General features: G+C 45.0%; 1 protein-coding gene across 4 annotated transcripts; it reads left to right on the top strand.

Annotated features, from left to right (window-relative positions):
- Positions 1–1100: 1100 nt before the first annotated feature.
- Positions 1101–25305, top strand: sema6d (semaphorin 6D). Of its 4 annotated transcripts, XM_080763985.1 has the most exons (20): positions 1101–1240; positions 9531–9702; positions 10497–10608; positions 11458–11518; positions 11916–11978; positions 12097–12198; positions 12375–12465; positions 13507–13626; positions 13924–14012; positions 14757–14974; positions 15532–15663; positions 16630–16785; positions 16953–17126; positions 17522–17662; positions 17845–17922; positions 18121–18179; positions 18806–18862; positions 19446–19631; positions 20767–21008; positions 21108–25305. In XM_080763985.1, the coding sequence occupies exons 2-20, from the start codon at positions 9579–9581 to the stop codon at positions 22245–22247; spliced, it is 3345 nt and encodes a 1114-aa protein (XP_080620111.1). In that variant the 5' UTR covers positions 1101–1240; positions 9531–9578; the 3' UTR covers positions 22248–25305. The 4 variants fall into 4 exon arrangements, with proteins under 4 accessions (XP_080620111.1, XP_080620109.1, XP_080620112.1 ...); XM_080763983.1 differs by having other exon boundaries at positions 20767–25305; XM_080763984.1 differs by lacking the exon at positions 1101–1240 and adding an exon at positions 1590–1884 and having other exon boundaries at positions 20767–25305.
- The last annotated feature ends 582 nt before the right edge of the window (positions 25306–25887 follow it).

The following is a 25887-nucleotide window of genomic DNA, read 5'->3' as shown; positions in this document are numbered from 1 at the left end:
GACCTATCAGGTACTAGACATGCATATGAAAAACGAAAACCTGAGATAAAAAAAGAGAAGCAGGGGAACACAGACAGACAGAACTCAGATGGAACCACAGGCAAGAGCCAAAAGACAAGAAGCACAGTTATCAGGCAGATCAGCATCACAAAACCAGTGTTTCCTGTGGAAGCATTCAGATGCAGATCCCACATTTGTAGCTCATAGTGTGAGAGGTGTCAGGAGTGTGTGCATGAGTGGGTGAGCTATGTATCCTCACACATCTGTTAAATTGTCTTTCTAATGGGGTGCAAATGGGACACCACTGTGACTTTGCAGCCCTGACTGGAATGACCTGACATGACCATTCAAGCCTGTACTTAAACAATTAAACACTACAGAACACAATGTGGTGGTATGTCATCTAATCTCAATTAATTCAATGCAGTTTAGCGTTATTGGCACGAGAAAATATGTAACTTACATTGCCGATTTCAAAGCATCTCCATAAGTCCTGACTCCTGTCATTTGTGTAACACACAAACAAAAAAGGGCATCAGAAACAACATCTATATAGATGTAATTTCCTTTTACACAATCCTGATGTGAAAAAGACAAATCTGCAGGCGTGCACAGAAAATGTGAATTTAGGCCTACATTTTTTGACAATCTTTTATAAATGGGTGAATCTGTGCTAAAGCAACACTGCAGATAACATCTTGCCCTATAATGCGAACAATCCGGCTAAATAGTATTGTTTTCTTTTTACTAAGCAACAATTCTGAAGCTGCTGAAAAGATTTTTACTAGGCACTCAGCTGAGTGGGGGATGGGGTTAAGAGAAGGGGAGCAACACAGGGTCACTCAAGAGAGGTGGGGGCAGCCTTTTCTTTTCTCTCCAGGCACTAGGAATAAAACGCTCTAGCGAGGGAGAGTTGCCAAAAGCCACAGCGAGAGAGGGGGAGGGAGAGAGAGAGAGAGAGAAAGAGAGAGAGGGGGAGAGGGAGAGAGAGAGGAAGGGAGGGAGGGGGCGGGGGGGATGGAGGAGGGACTGGAGCAAGAGCGCGGCTTATTGGTAGGCTGTGGAGGGCTCTCTTGATGGATTGACTCAGTATGGATCGAATTACACCATTTGCCGTGCATTAGTTTTGTTTTTCTCTGCCCAGAGAGTGAGAGAGCGACCCGGGGAGAAGTTGCTTCACTACGAAGACAATTTTGGATTACGGGAAAACAAAAGGATACATTATATCAATTCAAATGAGGTGAGTTTTCGTTGCAGATAATGGCTTACGTTGTTGCACCAAAACAGTTCTTCCAGAGAAACTAAAGGACTGACGGGTAACAGATTTATTTGAACCACGTCGCTTGGCTTACTATGCACAAGTAATGGTTGTTGGATAAATATAGCTTTGGTCTAAATTCGCGTGTGCTAAAATAGCATATCATACTCATTCAGAATTTGTAAATGATCTGGAAAAAATATATAGCACTGGCATTGGCGTTTATGATAGAACTACCATTCACCTCACAGCGCCGAACGAACGGCGCACCCTTAATGTTTATGTTTTGTTTTCCCTCTGGTTTTCCAAAGTTAATAGTAGTTGAAGAAGGGGCTGGTAGTGGTAGATGAGGGGGGGGCTGTTTGATCGCTGTAGTGTAGCGCTTTGAAGATTTCAGTCCCGGAGAGAGAGACGGACAGTGCAGTCAGGGAGTAAGACGCGTCGCGGCACCTCTCTAGCGATCGGAATTAATTTCTGTGCGCAACTGGATAAGAAAAGTGGGGACAAATGGAACATGAAAATTGAAGGAATTTTAAAGACTGGTTGTTTTCTCCTTAAATGGATTACAAAGGGAATATAACCTGCATTTGGATCGCCCTACCCATGAATACATTTGGACACTCAAGGTAGGTGTCTACGCCGTGCAATTGTTGGATAAAGTGTGTAAATGCTTGTTTTGTTATTTCTCTCGCTTTTCTCCCAGTCTTTGAATAACCCGACGATTCGTTTTTGTGTACATTTAAAAGCCACGGATTTCACGAAAACCTATTGGCTGGCTGTTATTATTTCTACTATGATACTTTTTGAAAGACTCGTGGATAGGATAGAATATTAGAAAAAGAAAATCAAAGTGAAAGATTTATGGCGAGCTGCATATAAGATCATGCAATTAAACCAAAGCACACGCGTCGATGGTGAGTCAAGTCTAATTATTCACTGGAGTGGCTCTCTGACTGTCAAAACCTTTTGTGCAGACAGTTGTGCTGTTTCTTTGTACTGCGTTATTTCGCAATAGCCTATATTTGTGTTTTCTCGTTAACTAGCACCACAGCTGTGTCAACTGGCCAAAACATTCAGGTCACTATACAAGGCTACTATACAAGTTTGAGAAATGTGTGCTTCACTTCAGCAAAGCAGTCAGTCCAGTCACTGGCCCCAGTCAGCAGCACAGCACAAACACATGATCTCAGTCATCGCACACATCATAGTAACATTACACGGCAGTACTAGTAGTAGCTACGACGTGAAGGTCGAACCGATTCCATCACTTAAAAGGATGTTGTCGACCAATTATTTCTGTAAACTTTAAAGCACGGTTTCGCTCTTAATTCTGTTGAATTCCACAACGTTGTTGTATATTTATTTGGTAATTGGCTGGAGGGATGCGCACGCACGGAAGCTTTTGGAGGAAGATCACAGAAAGCGATGGAAGGTTTCCTCCTCCAGCCCAGCCCCATGTGCATGCATTAGTGGCGGAGGCAATTGAACGCAGCGCCATCGCTGTTGTCACTCTGCTGCTGCGTCTTTTGTTGTCTTTTGTAATGTGTCCACGTTGAAAAGATTTACCACGGATCAATCCTGAATGCCTTTACGCCCAGCCAGGACAATGCACACATTGGTGCCCCGAATGGATTCTGTGGGCAGTATAGGCCTATAGGCTAAAGGAAGCAATATTCTTATTTGGGGTGGGCTATTTTACCGTTAGTTAAACTGCCTACGTGTTAAAAATGTATTGATTTTTATCAAAATAAAAGTTAATTACAAAAGCTGACACGATTGTGTGTGAGTAAAAGTTAGCATTTAAGTGGTTAATTTTCTTTTAGAATCAATGTATTTTAATAGCCTAGTTGTACTATTTAAAGGGACTGGTTAAACAGTCTCATTACCTGACAAAGTAATTGGTTCAAATTAGCTAATTAGGATATCTAGTGCACGCTGTTATCCCTACAGTTGTTGTTAATTATTAAAGGAGGAGAAGCATAGACTACTCAAGGTAATTTAAACAGGTATATTTTAAACCCAACAACACCTTAATTGTTTTGGTCAAGGAGTGGCCTTAGCTAAAACAACTACAACAACGTCATTATCAATTCCATTAACTGAGAATACTGACTTGAAGCAGATATCATTTTGTGTGATTTAAAAACAAAACAAAGTGGTTCACTTTAATCATAATGTCATAGATCCCCAAATTACAGAACCTATGTTGATGCTTTGCTGACAGCAGCACTATGCTCTTAGGTGAACCAGCCATGGGTTAGTTGACCATCCAGCTGGCTTTTGTGTCTAAACTCCACCTCACTTACCACAGGGTCAGAGCCCAGCAACCGGAACGACCACCGTTAACCCCCACTAGAGCCGACTGTAACCCCGGAACAGCCTGCGTTAACCTCTCCAATGATTAGCATTAACCCTTTACAGCTGCACGGTTGTCAAACTTCTGATGAGTGCTGACCTGAGATCAGATTATTCAATTCTTAATGCATAGTACAAATAAATACATCTAGCCCTGGTGCAGAACTCAAGTCAACATTTTGCTCCAGATGGGCCCTGTGTGACCCCACCACTGTACTACTAATCATCCCTTTGACAAGAACCAGAGCAGCTCCCCCTGAATCCCCAAGAGCAGGGCCACCGGCGGGGGTGGAGTCCTATTGTGTTCTTTTGCCCAAAGCCCCTTTGTTCCCCAGTCACACCTGCAGCTCAACCCTTTGTGTTCCACTATAGCAGAACTACTGCTGAGAACAGCCTTTCTCCTGTTTCACTCCTCCTCTTGCCAAGGTAGGGAAGAAAAGAGGGAGGCACGGTTTAGGGTGGCACAGCCCTCACTTTCTGCCAAAGCTCTGAAGCAACAAGTCCACCCCCACCCCTCCGATGTGATCCTTGGGTAAATAGCAAGTGATTAGGGCCAGTGGTTATTATTGAAGCACAAGAAAGCGTAGTAGTAATCATTTCAGGGCCTGTGTGGACGGCAGCCTTAATCGTCTGGCTGATTCACCACCTCTGTGGCTGCATCTTGATTGCTTTCTCAGAACCTCGGTTTGGGACTCCGGCAGCTGGGTCAGCAATGTCATACGCCACATCCGCACAGAAACAGACAGACGTGTACAAATCCAGGCAGCGGAATACATTGTAAAATTCAGTGTAATATCTGGGGAACGACTGAAATTGAACTCCTCGGTTATCTGATTTCGTGCGCTGTGTGTTTACAGCTCAGCGTGGTGCTGGATGACAGGTTGAGCCGCCCCAAGGAGCAGAAGCTATTGTTCAGCTGGGATTACGTTCACCCATCGCATTCGCACGGGAGTTACAAAACTTAGTACCGTTGTTTACTACCCAACTCCTGCTGTTGGGTTTCTTTGTAAAGGTCAGCGTGCGCAGCCGTGACAAATAAGGGGGGGGGATCTGGCAAACTAGTATATCCTTGCTGTCCGCTGGAAAAATGCCCAAAACATTTCAGGAAATGAAAAAAAGAACCTGTTTTCCAGTGTTATTTAGTCATATAATACTTTTCATTGGGTCAATATTTATAAAACCCACACACACTTTCATTTAAAATGTTGAAAAAATAGACGGTCTACCATCTCACAATGCGTCGCAGTACGACACGTTGTGAGCTAGTAGATTCTACTATCTCATACTAGTATCGCTACTTCTGTGTGATACTAGTATGATGGGGTTCATGTGTTTGGTCCGACGGAGCATTTGTCCGAACGACAACCTACCTCAAACTCTCACCCTAACCTCCCACGGCACGGTTTAGCACACCTAAACCGAACCCTCTCCCGACCCCCGACGCACCTCGGACAAATGCTCGGTCCAGTATGATGAAGTAGGACGTTAATTTGCAAGAAAACATAAAATGTTGAAATACAAGGTTTCTGCCAGATGCAAACCTGCCGTAACCAATATGGTAAAAAAGATACTAAAGTCCTCTGTGTTCATTTATCCAATCATAAAGTGTACCAAATGTACCCACAGGTCAAATTATTCAATATTTTACAGTGTAGCTCTAGCTTATCATTTCTTGTGCCATCGATGAAGGACAAAAACCACCATTTAGACCAACAGTCGACTACAAACCCCTGTACCCACCAGTCAAAAAGAATTGCAACCCAACCGCCCCTCTTCTGCACCTCCCCTGTGTTTAACACCATGGGGCCGAGCCAACAACATCAGCAGAGAAAGTTCGTGATTGTAGGACATTGAAAAGCCTGTAATAACAGAGGCAGAAAGGAGGAAGGCTGAATGGCACTATATTGCGTGACTAGCTTCAGCGTCTCCGGGCCTACACACAATCACACATGCACAAACATGTGCGTGCGTGCACACACAGACACACACACACACACACACACACAAACACTGGAAGGCAGGAACCAGAGAGTGCAGAGGAATAGTCAATAGAAAACATACTGGGCTCACTGGAGATTGAGAAGTAATTTTAGATCGCTGACCTCTGGATGTCTTCTGTTTCTGTTTTGCATTAAAGTTTCTGAGGGAAGCCTTCGCCCCCACAGTACAGCTATTACCATGCAGGCAATCATGGCAGCTGAGCCTCTGCTTTTGGCTCTTGTGTCTTTCTCTTGAATTGTGTTGTTGTGAGCAAGAAAGAAGTGTGTTTGAGCAAGAGCTGCAACAAATGAGGTGCTAAATCATGACAGCCAGGGAAATTATTATACCTGTGAATAAAATGCAAGCTTTGAGCACAGCCCCAGGCAGCATGATGAGAACTCAAATGTCTAGTTTATTTACATCTTGGAGCACCCTCTTTCTATTGTTGTGTTTGGTGGATATTTGTGTCCAAGGCTTGGCTCTTCAATTCTAGGAGTTTCACATTTTCAGTGGCATTTTCGGTTCTGGTCTGGACAGGGTGAAACATAAATGTTGTGATGCTTTTGACTTTTGAGGCGTGCCGCTGTGGAGCGGCATCATCACTTCTCATTTAGATGAAACTGCTGACATTTGCCCTTCTGTAGAGATCTATGAACTGTTCTGAATACTAGCTATGCGGAACGTTTGTGGCCAGAGATTCATTTGTATCGAAAATGGGAGTGCAGCAACTTCTGCCGCCTCATTGACATCTGAAATTGCAGCCAGACTCTGTGACCTTTTCTGCGCATCATGAAATTGACTCATCATAGCGAAGCATCAAAATTCTGCTAATAAGTCGACTAATTGCGGCGAAGTGCTGACTTGTCCAGACATAATGACACTGTTCATCATAGACCTTTGCTCCCACATGCAGACATGCTGAATATCTGCGATTACACAGTGCATGGCAAACACATTGGTATCACTCTGACTGCTTGACTGTCATTGCTTGAGTGTCATTGTCAGTCCTATTTCTTCATCACATCACTTGTGTGGCCAAATGTGAATTATTAGTATCAGCGTTTCAACGCTGATGAAGGCTTGAGGGTCGAAACGCATTTGTTGTTGCCAACTCTGCAGCATCCTATGCCAACTCTGCCAACTCTTCTAAGAATAATAAAAAAGAGTGCCTTAAAACAAGAGTTCCGTGAGTGCTGGTGTTTTCTCTCTTGGAGATTATTTTTGTAAAATCATTAGCATCTAGCGTGGATATTAAACACAGGATTTCATGCCTTGCTGCACACCTGCCTTCATAGGTGTTCATATTTGAAAGATTGTAATAAATTAAAAAAACGGAATCACCTATAATGACATGCCCTATATAGGGACTTTGTTAATTATTATAAAATGTTTCATATGCTATATAGTATGTTGTAAGACAATTTTGTACTGATATACTTGTAAAGCGTCTTTGGGTACTCGCGCGTTATTATTAGTAGTAGTACAATTCTATAGTAAACATAAAAAAACAACACAACTTTTTGTTGTTAATCATGCATTTCCCGTCTGTGTGTTTGTTGGTTGGTTGGGGTATGAGATCACGTGACATCATCAGGGATGGAGAACGTGAATATTAAGCCCATGTATAGAGAACCCTGATGTCATCAATATTGCCAGCAACTCTACATCTGACCTCAAACCCTTAGATCTCCATTTAAGGAGCTGCCTTGTTCTGACATTCTCATGTTGATCCTTCCTCATCCATCCATCCTCTTCGATGTCTCCCTTTTGACTGATACCTGTCCATTTAAACTCTAGACAGGCCTGCCCCAAAGTTATTAGTGCAGCCGTGCCCGTCAGCCGGCGAAAACTAGAGTTCTTAACAGGCCAGAAAATGTAAGATCTTACTCTCCATGCCAAAGCGCCAGCGCTTGCCCAGCGGTCTGCTGTCACCCAGGCGGATGCATGCATGCGGCCTCGAGGTCGCTTCTCGCACTCGTGTGTGTGTGTGTGTGTGAGTGTGAGAGTAAAACTAGGACGCTCAGACATAAAGTCCATAGATTGTGCCGTTGTGGGCAGCTACCAGCCTAACTGCCAAGCTTCCTGTGTGGATCAATCGGAGCACTAATGGCCTGGCAGCCTGTGCTGACAGACAGCACTGGAGCAGGTGTGCTTAGGGCTAATTGAAAAACGTGTCAATATTGGTGTGTGTGACGTTTTGTGTGTGCATGCATCAATCTTTGCATTAATGTGATTATGCAAGCGTGTGTGTGTGTGTGTGTGTGTGTGTGTGTGTGTGTGTGTGTGTGTGCACGCACGTACGTATCCCAGTGTGTTCCCAGCTAATCCATCTCTCTGCCTGCATGTCATCTCCTGGTAAATTGTTTATATCAGTTCAGGCCTTGCCTGCATTAATAATTTGTTTGGGTTATAAATATTTGACTGGACAATGTTCATTAACATGCACAGACGCAGCACAGTCCACTAAAGCACTGGTTTACACACATGCATGTCAAACCTCATGCCCAGTTTGCCCACAATACAGGTTTTTGCCAATTTAGCTGCCGGTGTAGCATAGCTCCAATAACACTCTGCATAGACTCATTTGTTCAAAATGAAAGTAAATCTATGTTTAATAATTAACAACCTGAAAGTGATGAGATCAACACAAATGAGTGAATCACTGCAACCTCAATAAACCAGTCCACACACAGGCCCCCGAGGAAGAATGGGGTAGTAAGAAGAACCAACCTCAATAAACCAGTCCACACACAGGCCCCCGAGGAAGAACGGGGTAGTAAGAAGAACCAACGGAGCACTAATGGATGTCAACTAAGGTCACAACTGCACCGGTGGTGATTTGTGATGAAGTTGCAAAGCTTTGATTAGTCCTCTCAGCCTTGGCCCAGTGTGAGCCAATCATAGCACAGATGCACAGAGACAGCAGGCCTGTGTGAGCCAATCATAGCACAGATGCACAGAGACAGCAGGCCTGCCATGCCTCTGACAGTGTGGACTTCCGCTCCATGCAACCCACACCGAGACACCCCATTGGTCAGTTGGATGACCTTACCCCGGACAGCAGATGCTGGGAGAGGTAGAGGGGAAAGTGCCAAGCTCTCCCTATAAGGGCTCTGTCAGCAGCTTGTATGCTGTCCCGTCCCCTCCCCCCCCGTCCCCCACTAACGCATATAGTTGAAATGCCCTCACAAGGAAACCTGGAAAAGTGGACATAATGTGAACCCTTTCATACGCCTCTCTGAAAGAAGAGCTGTTTTGTTTTTTGTTTGGGGCTAGAGGTCATTTTGAGGGCTAGCGTTAAAACATGTACCCCAGTAACCTCCCCAGTGTTGCTGTAACTATTTGAAACTCTTGAGTAGGGGGGAGTGGGCGATATGGAAAATGTATATATAGATAAAAATATAATATCACTTTTTCAAGCAGTATCATGATCCATGAGTCGACATGACATTTTCATGATTCTTTTTCAAGTTACTTAACAGTACAACCACCTACACGGTACGAGTAACAGAACATTTAGACCAAAATACTTATTTTTGGCAAACAAATCCGTTCTACAGAAGTATTAAGGTATAGAACTGCAAATCATAGAATGTGCATCACTGTATCAAGCCATATAAGTTAACTCTGAAAAGGCATATCGTGGAGATATTTATCACCACCCACCCCTACTCTTGAGTGCACAAATGTAACCAAATGGCATTACATTTTGAAGCTATGTAGCTGTTAACCACTAGTGTCATTATGTCAGGGATGTCATAGGCAAAATGTTTCAAAAAGGTTTCAAAACCTTCTTGTAAAAATGTAAACATTAAGAAAAATAGCAGAAATGCCACTCATTATATAGCGCTTGAGTGGCAACGCCATTGGTTGTATAAATGCAATTAGATAGTATGTTATCAATTTATTAATGACAGTATTGTGTGTGTGTGCGTAGGTAACATCTCCATCAGTGTGAACCAGGAAGCGTCGTCTGTGAGCAGCCATGGGTCAGAGAGCAGTGTTTCTGCTCGGTGAGCTGCTGATGCTGTTGTTGACAGCCTCGCACACAATCTTCGCAGTCAGCTTCCCTGAAGACAGCACGCCCCTCGATGTCGTTGATGCACACTGTGAGTACAGTAAAGGCTGATCTTATCGCGTTGCACTTGCACGGCAAAGATGCTGTATTTAAAACTGTGAAATAATGTGGACACGAAACCTTTCCTTTGCACGCCACAATCCCAAGCACAGTAGCTTGGATTGCCGGTATATATTGTTTATTATTCAACTTCATTTGGGAGGCCTTAGATGAGTGGGTAGACGGGCCGTCTGGGAATTGGAAGGTAGCCAGATCGACCCCCAGTATACGTGTTGAAGCTGTAAAAGCAATTTTCCCTCTCCACGGGGACCAAAAAATACTTCCTTTCCCCTGCTTAAAGTCCATCCACACAACCGCAGGAGTCAATATACTCTAGTTGTGCATATACCTGTATGTTAGTTGCAAAATTGAAGATTTTGAGCATTTCAGCAGTAATAAAATCCAAGTGTTCTATTGTCAGTTGTAACTGTATTAAAAGTGCTTCTTTTATTATCTGAGGCACCGGGATAGCTTAAAGAGATGTGCTGATCTAGGCTGTCCCATGAACACAAAACACGCACACAAACGGCATTAATTTAGTTACTGAGAGACTTGTCACGACGCAGTAGCATTAATTCCTTTATTGAAAGATTAAATTAAAACTGTTTTGCGTTTACACTTCAGAATCAGCGATCCAGTAAGAACTGTGTGTTTTTCATGTTTACGTGCTATTACCCCTACTGGGAAAATAATAATGATTTTTGGCTAATAAAAACCAAATGGTGTAGAACATTAGGCATAATCTGAGTCTCTCAGTAACTGTGTGTGTGTGTGTGTGTGGTCCAGACTCACGGCAGTACCCAGTGTTCAGAGGCAGGCCCTCTGGGAACGAATCGCAGCATCGCCTCGACTTTCAACTTATGACCAAGATACAGGACACTCTGTTCATCGCTGGCAGGTAAATAAAACACTTCCACACTACACCCCCGCCCCCTCCTCACTCTATCTCTCTTTAACATTTTCTCCCATCCTCCCTCTCTCACTCATGCGTTGGCTTTGCCTCACTCCTTGGCAGTTAACCCATTCTGAACGGGAACCCGTTTTGGTGTTGGCATTATGTTATGCTTTAGCTATTGAAAAACAGCAGATCTACAAGCTCGTAGCGCGCCACTCGGTGGCGCGCTACGAGCTTGTAGGTCTGCTATTTTTGAAAAATCGAAGAGCGACTGACATTTTTAGAATCTGATCTCAGGTCAGAATGGGTTAATCAGACCCAGTGTGTGTCCAGTGGAAACCTCGTATGAATCTGATCTCGGGTCAGAATGGGTTAAATGATGGTATAAGGGAAAAAGCTCTTAGTGTTATTGGATATGCAGCATGGAGGCACCCTCCTGTCTAATGTGTATGGCGAGCACGCATCCGGGGATGATGTCCTTCAACACCAGGCCCTGATGCTCTGTCAGGGCTTTCCTGGCATCTTTACGCGTCTTGATATTAATGATCAAATGGATCAAATTAATGTGACCACCAACACCAATATTGTAGCCTGGACACTAAGCAGTAAAATCCTGAGTGTAACTCTGACTGTGTACAATTGGAACTAATCCATTGGTCCATAAGAGTTGAACACCGAACTGCTCCCTGGAATGGGAGAATGTCTTCGTGACCCAGGGTGTGCATTTGACATCAGAACTTTGTACTCTTATCAAGTGTTAAACTTTACATTGATATCAGTAATTGCTGGTGCCATGTTGTTGCTAGTACTCTGCAGTCAGTGAGCAGTGTGTTCTGTCATGTCTGTCCACAGAGACCAGGTGTACCTAGTGAGTCTGCGAGAATCCTACAGGAATGAGATCATCCCATACAGGGTAAGAAATTGGTCCAGGAGATGCTCTTGACAGTTCACAAACACTCTCAGAGCTCTATAGAAAAATATAGAGCCATTTATCACACCTTGGACAGGCTATAAAATGAGAGAGTGGAAGTAAAAGTGTGTGTGTGTGCTCGTTCATGGTTGTGTGTGTGTGTGTGTGTGTGTGTGTGTGTGTGTGTGTGTGTGTGTGTGTGTGTGTGTGTGTGTGTGCTCGTTCATGGTTGTGTGTGTGTGCGTGCTCGTTCATGGTTGTGTGTGTGTGTGTGTGTGTGCGCGCATGCTCGTTCATGGTTGTGTGTGTGTGTGGTCATGGTTGTGTGTGTGTGTGTGTGTGTGTGTGGTCATGGCTGTGTGTGTTAACTGTTAACGCCCCTCTGTGTTGCTGCTTCCAGAAGCTAACGTGGCGGTCAGGCCAAGCGGACAGAGAGATGTGTGCTGTCAAGGGAAAACACAGAGTAAGTAGCCAACTCATTCCCCATCTCCTCTCTTGCATATTTCAGCACACACTGATAAAGATGTACACAGTGAGCACTGGCAGGCAAGTAAATTGTCTCTCCCTCTATTTTTTTGCAGGACGAGTGCCATAACTTCATCAAGGTGCTGGTCCCAAGAAATGATGAGCTGGTCTTTATCTGCGGTACCAATGGCTTCAATCCCACATGCAGATACTATAGGGTCAGTGCACACAGAACGCTCTGATGCACGTGCGTGTACACGCACACACTATGGCACACTTTCTTGTTTTTGTTTTCTTGTGCACACCGTTTCATCTGTTTTTGCATGTACAATTAAAGTTGTCTTTTCATGTCCGTCGATATTAACGGGACACTGCGTATTGTGCTCCTTTTCAGCTGGATAACCTAGAGTTTGACGGGGAGGAGATCAGTGGACTGGCACGCTGCCCATTTGACGCCAAGCAGACCAACGTTGCACTCTTTGCTGGTAAGCCGATCAAGTGCAGACACACTCCCCCCCCCCCCCCCCCCCCCCCCCCCCCCTTGGGAAGAACAGCTAATGCTTACCCACTCATGCTCCCATTGGCAAGAGCAAAGCCTTCATCAATTAGACAAATCAACGCCTAATTTATTCTGAGTTGCGGATTGTGTCTCAGCATCACACTATCACAGTGCAGCGCATTGCAAGTTTGTACATCTGAGATGTACAAGTTGTGTGCCACTGGCACACAACAACACACAACAACACTGGCACACAACTGCCACTGCCACTGGCACACAACTAAGTATAACCCATTCTGAACAGGAACCCATTTTGGTGTCAGCATCATGTTATGCTTTAGCTATTTTTGAAAAATCGAAGAACGACTGACATTTTTAGAATCTGATCTCAGGTCAGAATGGGTTAATCAGACCAGTGTGTGTCCAGTGGAAACCTCGTATGAATCTGATCTCAGGTCAGAATGGGATAAATCAGGTGAAAAAAGTGCAGTCATGATGACTCGACCCTATGCGTAAGAAAACACTAGTGGTGGAAAAAGTACTCACATTCTTTACTTGCGTTAAAGTATCAACACTACAATGTGGAAATACTCTGCTATAGTAGTAGTAAAAGTATTGGCATCAAAATGTACTTAAAATACCAAAAGTAAAAGTATGCACTATGCCTCAATTCAATGTATACAAATCAAAATAAATCTACGAGCTCACAATCGCATTGTCCAATTATGTGTCCGAAATATATATACATTTGAAATGGTTCATGCATGTTTTGTTCTAGTAACTAAAGTTTTCAAATAACTGTAGAGTACATATTACAGACATATACATATATTTGTCTCCGAGAGGTAATGGAGTAGAAGTAAAAGTATTGGAAATGCTCAAGTACAAATTCCTCAATACTGTACTTAAGTACAGTACTTAAGTAAATGTACTTAGTTACTTTCCACCACTGAACAAAACGCTTGCATAATACCTACGTTTGTGATGACCTTTCTTAACCGCTCTACCGCTGCGTTGTTTCTTTCAGATGGGAAGCTTTACTCTGCCACAGTGGCAGACTTCCAGGCCAGCGACTCTGTCATCTATCGCAGTATGGGGGACGGCTCAGCCCTCCGGACCATCAAATATGACTCCAAGTGGCTGAAAGGTATGGGCTACATGAGACTCGCCATCAAATGGTCAACTCTGCCTCTGTCCTGTCTTATCTGTTATACAGATAACTGTGCATGGCATTAGGTGTGGTTGTTTTGTGGCTGCTAAAGAGTTCTTCAACAAATTCCTTCTCCTTGTCCTGTCGTCTCCCAGGCGATCTAGGTCACTCCCAGTCATATACTTACTTGTAGAAATCACTGAAATATGCAGAATGCACAGTGATGGTGACGATGCAAAAATACACTTTGTCATACTCTGTCCTTCCCCCCCCCCACTCTCTCTTGTCTCACAGAGCCTCATTTCCTTCATGCCGTGGAGTATGGGAATTATGTCTATTTCTTCTACCGTGAGATCGCAGTGGAGCATAACAATCTGGGCAAGGTAAGGTGGCCCATCTTGATGTAATCCCGAGTTAAATATCACACACAGTCTTGTAACGGCTGTAGAATGTACGTGGGAGCATTGAACCATTAATATTCTCCAGATATGTTTCTGCGAACATGTACTCTTTGTTACTCGCACGCTCGCTCACTCACTCACTCACTCACACACTCACACACACACTCTCTCACTCTCTCACTCTCTCACTCACACACACACACACACACACACACACACACACAGGGCAATGGGTTGCTCTATTGCGGTTTCCAGCTTTAGCTTTGACTGTGTGCCATTCATGGAATGGTTGGTCTCACCAGGCTTCAAGGAGCAAGTGTCCTCCATCAACTACCACCACCTAATAAATATTTCATCCCTACTAATGCTGGGAATGACACCTGGCCTCTGATGGAGGTTTGCACTGGTAAATTATTAAAACCATCTTAGCCGAACTGTTTTACACGCATTTATACCCAATGGCTTGGCAACGTGCACAATGACACATGCAAATACACTCACAGGATGCCGCCGGCTGAAGAAAAGTCAAAGCTAATGGGCATGGTGTTTTTTTTTGCTCCCTTGCACACAGTCTGAGTGTACATGCTTTAGCGTGTGCATGGAGCAGCAGGACCAATGGGTGCACGGATGCATTATTTACCATGTTGAAAGCGTTTTTAGCACCGTTCGTTCTTGCAGCAGCCTTTCTGTCCTGAACTGTCCTCTCTCTGTCCGGCTCCTCTCTAGGCGGTGTACTCTCGCGTGGCAAGGATCTGCAAGAATGACGTCGGTGGGTCTCAGCGCGTGCTGGAGAAGCACTGGACGTCATTCATGAAGGCCAGGCTCAACTGCTCTGTCCCCGGCGAGTCCTTCTTCTACTTCGACGTGCTTCAGTCCATCACTGACATCATCGACATCGACGGAGTCCCTTCTCTAGTGGGCGTATTCACCACGCAGATGAACAGGTGAACTTCATGAAGGCTTTCAGCTAAAGCTGTCAATACCTTTGAACCCCTTTAAATGTTTTCCACACATGTTCCCAACGAATCTATTAAGTGCAAGCATTGCATTAGAGATTATTATTTTGTTCATTTACAGTATGTGCCAAAATCGTGTTTCTGAAACCTTGAGAGAGAGAAAATTGCAAGAGCAGCTGTTTCTATAGTGCTGTCGGCTAAAACTGTAAAAAAAAAAAAAAGAAAGAGAAAAATATCACACATGTTCCCAGAGTATCTAAAGCGTGAATGTTATATTGGAGATTATTATTTTGTTCATTTACGTGCCAAAATAGTGTGATTTTGAGACCTGTTTCCCTATAATGAGAACGAATTCATGCAAATGCTACTGCTGTTCCCCACAGTACAAAGGATGGCACAACAGCTGATAAACATAATTGATTTATTTTCAATTATGACCCATGGCTGTACCAAAGTTCATCCTCATTTTAAAATATACACCAGATAACAAAGGCAATTCAATCAACTGGCATCAGGTGTTGACATTGTGTTTCCATGCCCCCCAGTATTCCCGGATCGGCGGTTTGTGCCTTCTCAATGCTCGACATAGAGAAGGTGTTCCAGGGTCGCTTCAAGGAGCAGAAGACGGCTGACTCTGTGTGGACCCCATTCCCAGAGGACAAGTTACCCAAGCCCAGGTAGACAGCAATTAGGTGGTGCTATGCCAAGTTGGCTTTTAAAAGAGCGTTCCGCACAAGCTGTTTTTTTTTTTTTTACCCTAAGTTGTAGACCTGTATCCATTCGTCACTGGAAAGAAAAACGCTGTACGGAACGCTGAGCGTTCCATACCGATTTAGCGGTAGTTTACATCTGTTCTAGATGCTGTGAAAAGTAAATCCTGCTCTATATATGTTTAGCACGTATGTGCACATGGTGGTCATATTGCTCTTACTGTACTCAAACTTGTTTGCTCTTACTTTGTATAAAGTACAAATTAAGTCTGTGAATTTGATCAATGTCAACCTTTTAGATGCAACTTTAAAGCCTGATGTATACTTAATTGCGTACTAGCGGTGCACAGAAAACCGCAAATCTTCCAAGATCACAATGCAACGTGTTGTGAGGTTTCACACAGTATAAATAAAGCATGGGGAACACCCACGATGCCCCTTGACATGTTATGTGCACGCCACCTGTCATCTGACCCCTCCCTGACCTTTCTCCGTCCTGGTTAATACCAACCAAATCAAATAAAAAAATGTTGTCATCAGAGACGGGGACCGGTTATTAGGTATGACCCGTCAAACACATTCACCATCTGCTGATTATTAATACATAATTCATCTGGCACAATTAGACACGTTGCATATTTAACCAGTTTACAGTCATCGCACACGCTGGCAGCCCTGCCTTGTGTCCAAAACACAAAGTCCACGAGGCGCCTCATTACCCGCGTAAATCATTGATGGGGATAACTATATATGTATATTTTATGTTTCCATTTGGGGGGCCTTTTGTGGTCCTAATCAAGCACCTGCGCCTCTGCCCCGCCCCTTTCTCTGCGCTTCAATCCATTTCAATACGCTTTTATGAGTCCCTGGTGGGTGATGGTATATAGGCCATTGTGTGACCTTTGCCCTCTGTGTGTGTGTCCCGTGCCCCAGGCCTGGATGCTGTGCAGGTCACGCTCCAGCTGAGTCCTATAAGACGTCCATTGAGTTCCCGGATGAGACGCTGCAGTTCATCAAGTCCCACCCCCTCATGGACACAGCTGTTCCTTCCATAGGCGACGAGCCCTGGTTCACCAAGACACGTGTCAGGTAAACGGAGGAAGGCATATACGAGCGCATCCACGAAGGTCGATCTCACGACCTCTCGTAGCCTGGGGGCCCCATGTGTTTTTCCTTATTATTCCAACGGCCGTGTCTGTTTTCCGCGCTAAAATATTGCCTGCGACTTTAACCCATCTGGCCATCTGGCTGTGCAGGTACAGGCTGACGGCGCTAGCAGTGGACAACGCAGCGGGGCCCTACAAAAACTACACGGTGGTGTTCGTTGGATCGGAGGCCGGGGTGGTGCTCAAGGTTCTGGCCAAGACCTCCTCAGTATCCCTGAACGACAGCCTGCTGCTGGAAGAGATGGACGTGTTCAACACGGCCAAGTAGGAAAAGCATCTGACCTCATTTCACTGTCTGCCTGCCATGATTCTTTTCTTCTCCTCACCTTCCTTTCTGGCTAAAGGGCCGTTCACACTGAGCTCTATAACTATAAATGAAACTGTATCGTTCACCTTTGTATTATTTTTATAGTTGGTGTGAACTCTGCCACCCACTTGGCTTAATATGATTTTTTAAAGTTTATTTTTATAGTTATAGTGCTCTCTCTCTCTCTCTGTGCGTGTGTGTCTGAGGTTACAACCCTGTTAAACTGTGGAAAAGCTTTTTGTGATCCATTCCTCCTAACATCCGATTAGACGTTGAGAGTGAAACAGTAGACAGACTTATCTGATTCAACCCTGATCAGGTTGCTCATTATCTTTCTCTTTTATCTCCCCAGGTGCCTCTCGAGCCGAGAGGACGACAAGCGTGTCCTCTCCCTGCACGTGGACAAAGACACTCACAGCATCTACGTGGCTTTCTCCAGCTGCGTCATTCGCATGCCCCTCAGTCGCTGCGAGAGGCATTCTTCTTGCCACAAGTGAGTGACTGCGAAACACCTCAGAGGTTACTCTGTGCCGCAACTTTTTATTGTTTTGCTTTTTCCGTGAAAGTCATAACAGTGATACCTTCAGGCGGCCGGCTAAGCCAAAGGTTAACGGCTTTCCTCCCCGAATTATTAAACCTTGTGTTTTGATGGTTGTGCTTTCTGTGTGTCCCCAGGTCCTGCATCGCATCAAGAGACCCCTACTGTGGCTGGAAGCCTCATGCCGCATGTGAGAGGATACTGCCTGGTGTTCTGTAAGTACTAGCCCCACAGAGTCGGGATACAGTTGCATCAAAGAGTAGATAACGTAATGGGAAGAATCCCCCAGGGGGATTAATAAAAGTGTTATCCTAAGTTGTCTCGCAGCTTGAGTTACCTAATGTCTCTTTTCCATTTGTCTGTTTTTCTCTGTCTCCCTCTGTCTGCTTTCTATCTGTCATCTTCGCTCTTAGGACTGGATATGAACAGGATGTTGAGTTTGGAAACACCGCCCATCTAGGAGACTGTCATGGTAGGGCATTAACTTCCATGTCCCGTCATCTGGTTTCACACACAAACGCACAGACTAACACACAAACGCCCATTGCTACACACAAGATAAGCCTGCACACTCAACAACACAGCGGTGTTGTTGAGTGTGCAGGGTGGTTAACCACTCCAGTAACCTGCCCCTACATGACTCTATGTGCAGTATTAACACATTGTACATCTACATATACAGTACATGGCCCCCTGCAACTAATGCCACCTTGTAAGGCAGAAGAAACATGGACATGTACACCTTAGGCTTAGGGTCATGTTCAGCTGGTACCAAATGCAGGTCTTGATTATATTGGTGTAAACACAATGAACCTTTATATATGATTATATTGGTGTAAACACAATGAAGCTTTATGACCCAACTGATCCCTTCGTTTGGATCAGCTGAACATGGCCAGGCTGAACTTTAGTACTGAGCAGAACCAGAGGACTTCCAGAGGCTTCAGTGTTCAGGCCTGGAGAAAAACTGTCTCCCACAGCGAGTGCTTTGCCTATTTATAGTTAATCCAAATAAACTGCACTCTTTAATTTATTATTTTTTTCCACCCTTTATGATTCCGTTATACTGATTTCTTGTCCTTTTTTGAATTCTTTTAGCATTTTTGGCTACTACATCAGCGCCAGATTACAAATCATTTGGCGACCCAACCTCTGGTTAGTCTGATCTTTTACTCGAATGGTTTCTCTCCTTGAGTTCAGCATTGCTACCCTGTCTCTCCTACCTCCTCCCCCCTTTTCTCATTCATCTTTCCGAACAATGACGCCTCCTCAACACCCCATCTTCATCGTCATCTCTTGTCATCACCGAAAACGGATCCACAGATCCACCTTGACACAAGATTCCTCCTTTGTCTCTCATGACTTCCTGTGCCATCCTCCTTATTCCTCTTGCATGACTACTGGTCCCCCACCTTCTTCTTATATCATCGCTGTTGTATATCAACTTCTCTTTCAATCTTCGAGGGCCTTTTCCCCTTTCAAACTGTCTGAGCGAAAATTGTACTTCGTTGATCTGTGAATGCCAAATTCTCTAAAGTTTAAGGTTAACGGTGATGACAACCTTCTGAAGACGAACGTATTCAATGAAGACCTGTCTTGATTCTTGGGACACTAACCTCTTTCTAAAAGTGGCCATTAGCCATGCCTACTAACGGGGATGTTAACAACACTATGCTTTGCGCCCATGTCTGCATCTGGGTTTTTCTTTTTTTTATTAACAATTTGTTTGTCACCACAGACATGGAGTTATCATCACCGCCAGTCACTGGCCAGCCCAGTGGGCCCATACACCCCTCTGTACTCATTCCCACTCCACCGGGCCCCGTCCCTGGGCCCGGTCCAGAGCTCTACGGCTCAGGCTTTGTGCAGCAGGATGACCCAGCCACCTCCCATTCTTTAGACTCTCTCCCAAGGGGCCACGAGGGTAAGGCCCACAGGGAGGCAGCCTGCTAGCTGCATGGAGCCCTATCTGATAGCTGCCAAAAGCACAAGTCAACAGAAACACTGACACGCACGCACACACATCATGCACATAACACTCAGTGTACATGTATGCACACAGCGCATGCATCTGAATAAACACACACACAACCACTCAGATGCTCACTTGGTGCACATGCATGGACCGTTCATGCATGGGGACAGGCACATACACACACACACACACACCCACACACACACACAGGCAACTATTAAGGGTTACCATCAGATAATACGGCAGACTTCACTTTTTTTGTTACATATCATTTTGAGTTTTCATTTGTTATATTGCATCTTGATTTATTTATATTATTTGTGTATGTATATTTATTATCCATGTTGAATATATTATTTATTTACATATGTTCCTTCTTTCAACTTATTTTCTACATCTTTCCTATAGTTTTTAACATTAAACCCTTCAGTGGCTGCTATAGTATTCTTCTTTCATCTTTTCTTTGGCTCCAATTTATCTGCCTGCCGGTCTTCCTGGCTATGGTAACAGTTTACCCAGGATGGTAGATGATTGGCCAGCTCTGCTTCACCTTCACCACAATATCAACTGCACCGTGGATGACTAACTCTTGTAATGTCTGTGGTTACTAACAAACCTCCAGTTATGCTGGAAGGTTCCTCAACACCTGGAAGGCAAACACTGTGCCTCTTTTCATCTGACAAACTTCCTGTGGATGATCTTTTGGGGAACGGTTTGGTATTTCTATCTAACAACTTTTTTTTCTTGTTTAAATGCATGACAAGATGCCTCTAGTCGGAAACGGAACAAGGCAACAACTTCAATTCTTCCCTTCTAAACTAACATAGCACTACTTATTATAGATGGTGATCTGGATGTGGGTACCAAATGGCTTATGGCAATTTTCACCATGTCTTCTTCAACTGTAATACTAAGTATACACTAGTAATAAACATTTTGGCTCTGGCTCACAGGCTACCTTTGGGGGGTAAAGGCAGAAATCCATGCATGGTTGAGTTGACACAAACATGCACACTTCTGCAGGGGAGGTGATATCACGATGTGCTTCATCGTAGGGCTTAATCGATCCCCTGTCAATCTGTAGGCATTTGGGAGATCCAGTCAGGGGACGCTAATCAGATGGTCCACATGAACATCCTCATTACCTGCGTGTTTGCCGCCTTCCTACTGGGCGCTCTGCTCGCTGGCCTGGTGGTCTTCTGCTACCGAGACTCCTTCCTCCGCAAGCCGAGACTCGTCCACAAGGACCCCGAGTCGGCACCGTCCTGCTTGGACTCTACCGGGAGCTTTGCCAAGCTCAACGGCCTCTTCGACAGCCCTGTGAAGGTAGGGCCACCGCAACGGCACTCTGTTAGGTCCCCGTTTGTTGCCACTGGTGGTGGAACAGGAAGTGACCTTGTTTTGTCTCCTTTTGTTGTCCCCCAGGAGTACCAGCCTGACATCGACTCTCCCAAGCTGTACACCAACTTGCTGAGCAACGGCAAGGATATCAACGGACCCAACGGTGACACCAAGACCATGATCCTGCGGGACGGCTGCCAGCCGCCGGAGCTGGCGGCCTTGCCGACGCCCGAATCCACGCCGGTCCTGCAGCAGAAAGGTCTCCAGCCTATCATGAACCAGTGGGAGCGGCCGCAGGGGAAGGTCAGCGGCTCCCGCAAGGAGTCAAACTCTGCTGCCAAGAGCCCGCAGTTCCTCCCTTCCTCTCCGCCGCCTCCTCAACCCACCTCCCAACACCCTCACCTTGCGCTGGGCCATTCCCACATCCCCAGTGCCATGGTGCTGCCCAATGCCACACACGACAGTGGCAACCACGACGAGGACACGCTGCAGCGCTCCTCTGACAAGAAGTCAAAGAGCGCCGACTCAAAAGGAAGTCGTAAAGAGCAGAAGAGGTGTGTGGATGCGAGGAACACCCTGAATGACCTTTTGAAGCACCTAAACGATGCCGGGGCCAACCCAAAGGGGGCCATCCTCCCGGACGGAGCCGGGGGGCCCCGGCCGAGGCAGCACCTCATGCTGGAGCCCATGGAGGCCCTGACGGAGGTCCCCCCGAAGGTGCCCAGCCGAGAGGCTTCCTTGTACTCCCCTTCCTCCTCCCTGCCCAGGCACAGCCCCACCAAGAGAGTCGACGTTCCCATGTCCAGCACCCCGACCTCTCCGACGGGCAGCCTGAGCTTGAGCATGGGTGGCACTTTGGAGAGGCAAAGAGTAGGGTACCATCTCCACCGGAGCGCCTCCCAGAGACACTCCCTGTCCACGTCACCAAATGGGGTGACCATGGGGGTCTCTGTATCTCGACATCACAGCATGAACAGAGGAGGGGGCTACATGCCCCCAGCGCCACCCTCCAGACTGGACTCCCATGGCGGAGCAATTGGGTATGGGATGCATTCACCTCACCCTCCCTCCCTATCCCGACAGAGCAGTTATAGCGGGCATGGCTCACTCCCCCGTACGGGGGTCAAACGGACCCCGTCGCTAAAGCCTGATGTGCCGCCGAAACCCAACGGATTCTCGCCACAGACTTCACAGATGAGAGTTGTCAACAAGTACAGCTATTAGGAGTGTGGACACATCTGAGCGAGCTCTGAGACTATACTCTTCTGAGTCAGAGGAGCCCCAAGGGCTCAGGGAAACCTGAGGATGGGGTAGGGGCCTAGAGTGTGTTTGTGTGTCGAGGTGTGTACCCCCATCGAATCGCACATCCGTTCACACAAGGGGGAAAAAAAGGAAAATCACACAAGCGGCCAAAGATACTCCATGGGGGGCTTGCTCCTTATGTCTCAATCTCTGTCCCTCGTCATGGCAGCCCCAGCCTGTGGACAGAGAGTAGGGTGTCCGCTGTGCCCTGACCTACAGTACCTTTGGGCTTGCGTGTAGCCCGTTCTGTATTTGGTACGAGGTTTATGACACCGTGGTGGGGGCTGTTTATGTGGGGCTGTAGTATGATGCCCACATAGGAATACTTGAAGAATGGCTCTTGTTTTGTCACTGCCTTTGAGCACTGTCTTCCCACTAATGTGAACTGTACAGAGGTGTGTCAGCTAGGCGTTGGGGAGAGGAGAGAAGACAAAAATTATAACATACAGTTGAGTACATTATTGAGATACAAGAGACTATGAAATGCAATCCGATAGGACGCAGGACAGAATCACAGTTAAGGGGAATTTAAATGTGTATTTACATGTTTTGTTTGGATAACAGCTTGGCACACACCCTTGCAATCACGAATGGTTTCCCCACACCACAGGATCTACCTTAAAACCTTGATCAACAACGCAAGTGTGGCCCTCCTATTCAGGGGATGTTGAGTCATGGGTTAGGTTGGTCTAGATCTGTCTGGGACAGAGGCTCTCTAACTCACTGTTATTCTATACAGAGTCCATTTTGCTGCTACTGGTTTTAAATTAAGCTGTTTGTGTAGTGTGTTTTAGTCTCCCAACACATTCAAAATGTTCTACCTGCTTAGAATGTCCCCTGGTGTGTGTGTGTGTGTGTGTGTGTGTGTGTGTGTGTGTGTGTGTCCGTCCACTGCCCACCCACCATTTCAGTTTTCCAAACTACCCATCAAGCCAATGCACTGTTAGAAGATCAATTTGTTTGGCTAGACACAGTAGAAATCTCTTTCCTCCAGAACTGAACTCTTCCTTTACCTCACCTTCCCCATGTAGGAATCATAATAATGACTGAAGGGACGATTTTTTTCTTCTATGTAGCAATGATTAAAACAATTATAATAATGGTAAAAAATATTACATTTCTCACATTAGCCTGTGTGTGTGTGTGTGTGTGTGTGTGTGTGTGTGTGTGTGTGTGTGTGTGATTCCAGGCATGGTCAGTGACAGTCTTATAACCTACCAAATGAACACGTAGAAGCCATCTGTGTGAACACATTAGCATCAGCTCAGCCTCTTCCCACATTCATTTTGATCAAGAAGCAAAACTTAAGAGACCGATGCCTGGATTTGATAGATCTGTCATCTGCCTTGCTGGTTCTGTAGCCCATGTTCCCTGTGCTGTAAGTGGCCAGTGTACAATCAACACAACACTTAACCAATGTGTCCTAAAGAGTCATGCTGGGAATGACCAGATCCTGTACATATACCTATATATATAGAAGTATACATATTTTTAGGCAAGTGAACCTGAATCTGTGCATTGTGTGCCTTATCCAATGAATGATCTACTGTATTAGATTGGCAGTGTCCCAACTGGTCCTGAGTATCTTACTGTCGTGTATTATGAGGAATGTTATATACTCAATTTAATGGCAATTCATAAAAGTATGTTGGGAATAAAGGAAAGGGAAAATCAACACACTCTAATGTGGACACAAAGACTAAATGAACCTACAAACATTCCACCTGCAAATGCTAGTTTAAGGGTAAACATGGTTATTTTGTTTGGGTGGGATTAATTCACGCGGTGTTGAGAGAAGGGTGTTAATTTGCCACATAAAGGTGCCATGTAGTGAATGTATTATTTTCATGACCCAGGTGTTGAGGCATCGTAAATGTACCACTCAACAGTCTCTGGAGTAGTCGGCTCGGCACAGAACATCCTTGCTCAACACAGCCATCCCATAGTATTGGCAAATTTTAAACTGAAGATTTTCGACCGAAAATGTTTTTGTTTAATTATGTTTTATTTCCTCCCCCCCCCCCCCCCCCCTGCGGATTGTACAGTGACTTATAAATTAGGCTCAACACAGTATTCACGTGAAAGCCATTTTATTGCCATGTGTGTCAGCGGTGGTCATGCAACATCTGTAATTCCCCCGGATTGTACAGTTGACAGGGGATTGTCTTCAGTAGCCTGGATGGAGGACCGAGGGACTGATTGTCTTGGGCTGCGTTTAGACTGGCAGCCCAAATCAGATTTTTGCCCTATCCAGAATGGAATCAGACTGGTTCTGAAAAAAGAAAGAAAGATTGATTTGAAACATGAACACATTCCTAATTTCCCAGGTGGTTTGAAATGCGATTCCAATCAGGGTTCTGAAGATGTGTCTTAGTCTGGACACTCGGTACACTGAAGCCTGATTTGTAGCAACCAAACCAGATAAAATAGGGTCTTATGATATCTGAATACACAAATCCTACTTCTCTTGCAAACAGTATGGACATTGGACAGTCAGTCCTAAAGATGGTATTTGAGAAACAAAGCCTGCAGTCTGAACAAAAGCTTAGTAATGGGTACATGATTTGGGTGATATCTATAATAATATGTGTCAGTTGCCTGTTTTGAGCCCAAAGCCACATTTTGTTTACAAGTGATGATTGTATGTAAAGACTTTCTGCCAATCATCAACCAGTGTTTTGGCTCGTTACACACACACACACACACATACCGGCTATGCTCAACTGCCTTGTACATTGCAATATGAACTGGGTGTTTCTGTTGCAATATCAATTAAAGCCTTTATTATTTCACTCCATGAAATGAGCTCCACGTATGTGCAGATAAAACCAGATCTTTGTCAGTGTGTACTTTTGTTTGAAATACTGTGGCGATGCAAGGCCAGCTGTATATGATGTTCTCCAGAGTATTTGAGCGTGTAGATAATGTTGTAAAGTTGTACTGTGAATGTGTAAATAATAATGGTCTTTTGTTTTCATTACATTTTTTGTTGATTTTTTTTTAACACGGCATGTAAAGTTGAAATAAAATATTACTGCACAGAAAATGTGGAGTTCTCTGCTAATGTTGCCCAAGACGGGATCTAAATTTTAGCAAAGATTATTCTAGATCCCTTTCACTTCGTCTTGTCTCTCGACATTAGATTTCCTGTGCCAGGAGAAGGCTTCTTTTTATCCTTGTAAATGAATAAGCACAGGCTCTCAGAACATGACTTGGCTGGGCCTGGTACATGTCCTGTGTCCAGCTGAACAGACTATCAGAGAATTTAAGAGGCTGTGGAACGATTATGAGCCGCAGGGTTATTTTTAGATATTGGTTATTTTGATGTTTGAGGCCAGCGGAGCGACTCAACCACTCCAGATATCATGTGGGAACGTTTCCAAAGTCGTTTGTTGCCGTAGAGACCGAACATCTGGACCTACTACTGCTGCTCTGTGCTCAAGATTGGTGGTTCTGCCTCGCACCACATACTGTACACACACACACACACACACACACACACACACAAATATCATAGTATGCTGTTAGTGTGTACGCAGCTGCAAATAAAGGGTTGGCTTTA

Source organism: Protomyctophum bolini, assembly GCF_963924005.1.
Source record: "Protomyctophum bolini genome assembly, chromosome: 1".
Taxonomy (NCBI): Eukaryota; Metazoa; Chordata; class Actinopteri; order Myctophiformes; family Myctophidae; genus Protomyctophum; species Protomyctophum bolini.
Note: the sequence above shows the minus strand (reverse complement) of the source record. Positions and strands in the feature narration are given on the sequence as shown.

Excerpts from the sequence above, each read along its gene's own strand:
- sema6d (XM_080763983.1), top strand. The coding sequence starts at position 9,579 with ATGGGTCAGAGAGCAGTGTTTCTGCTCGGTGAGCTGCTGATGCTGTTG. Across the intron at positions 12,466-13,506 it reads CAACGTTGCACTCTTTGCTG|ATGGGAAGCTTTACTCTGCC; the intron begins GTAAGCCGATCA and ends TGTTTCTTTCAG. Across the intron at positions 16,786-16,952 it reads TTCACCAAGACACGTGTCAG|GTACAGGCTGACGGCGCTAG; the intron begins GTAAACGGAGGA and ends CTGGCTGTGCAG.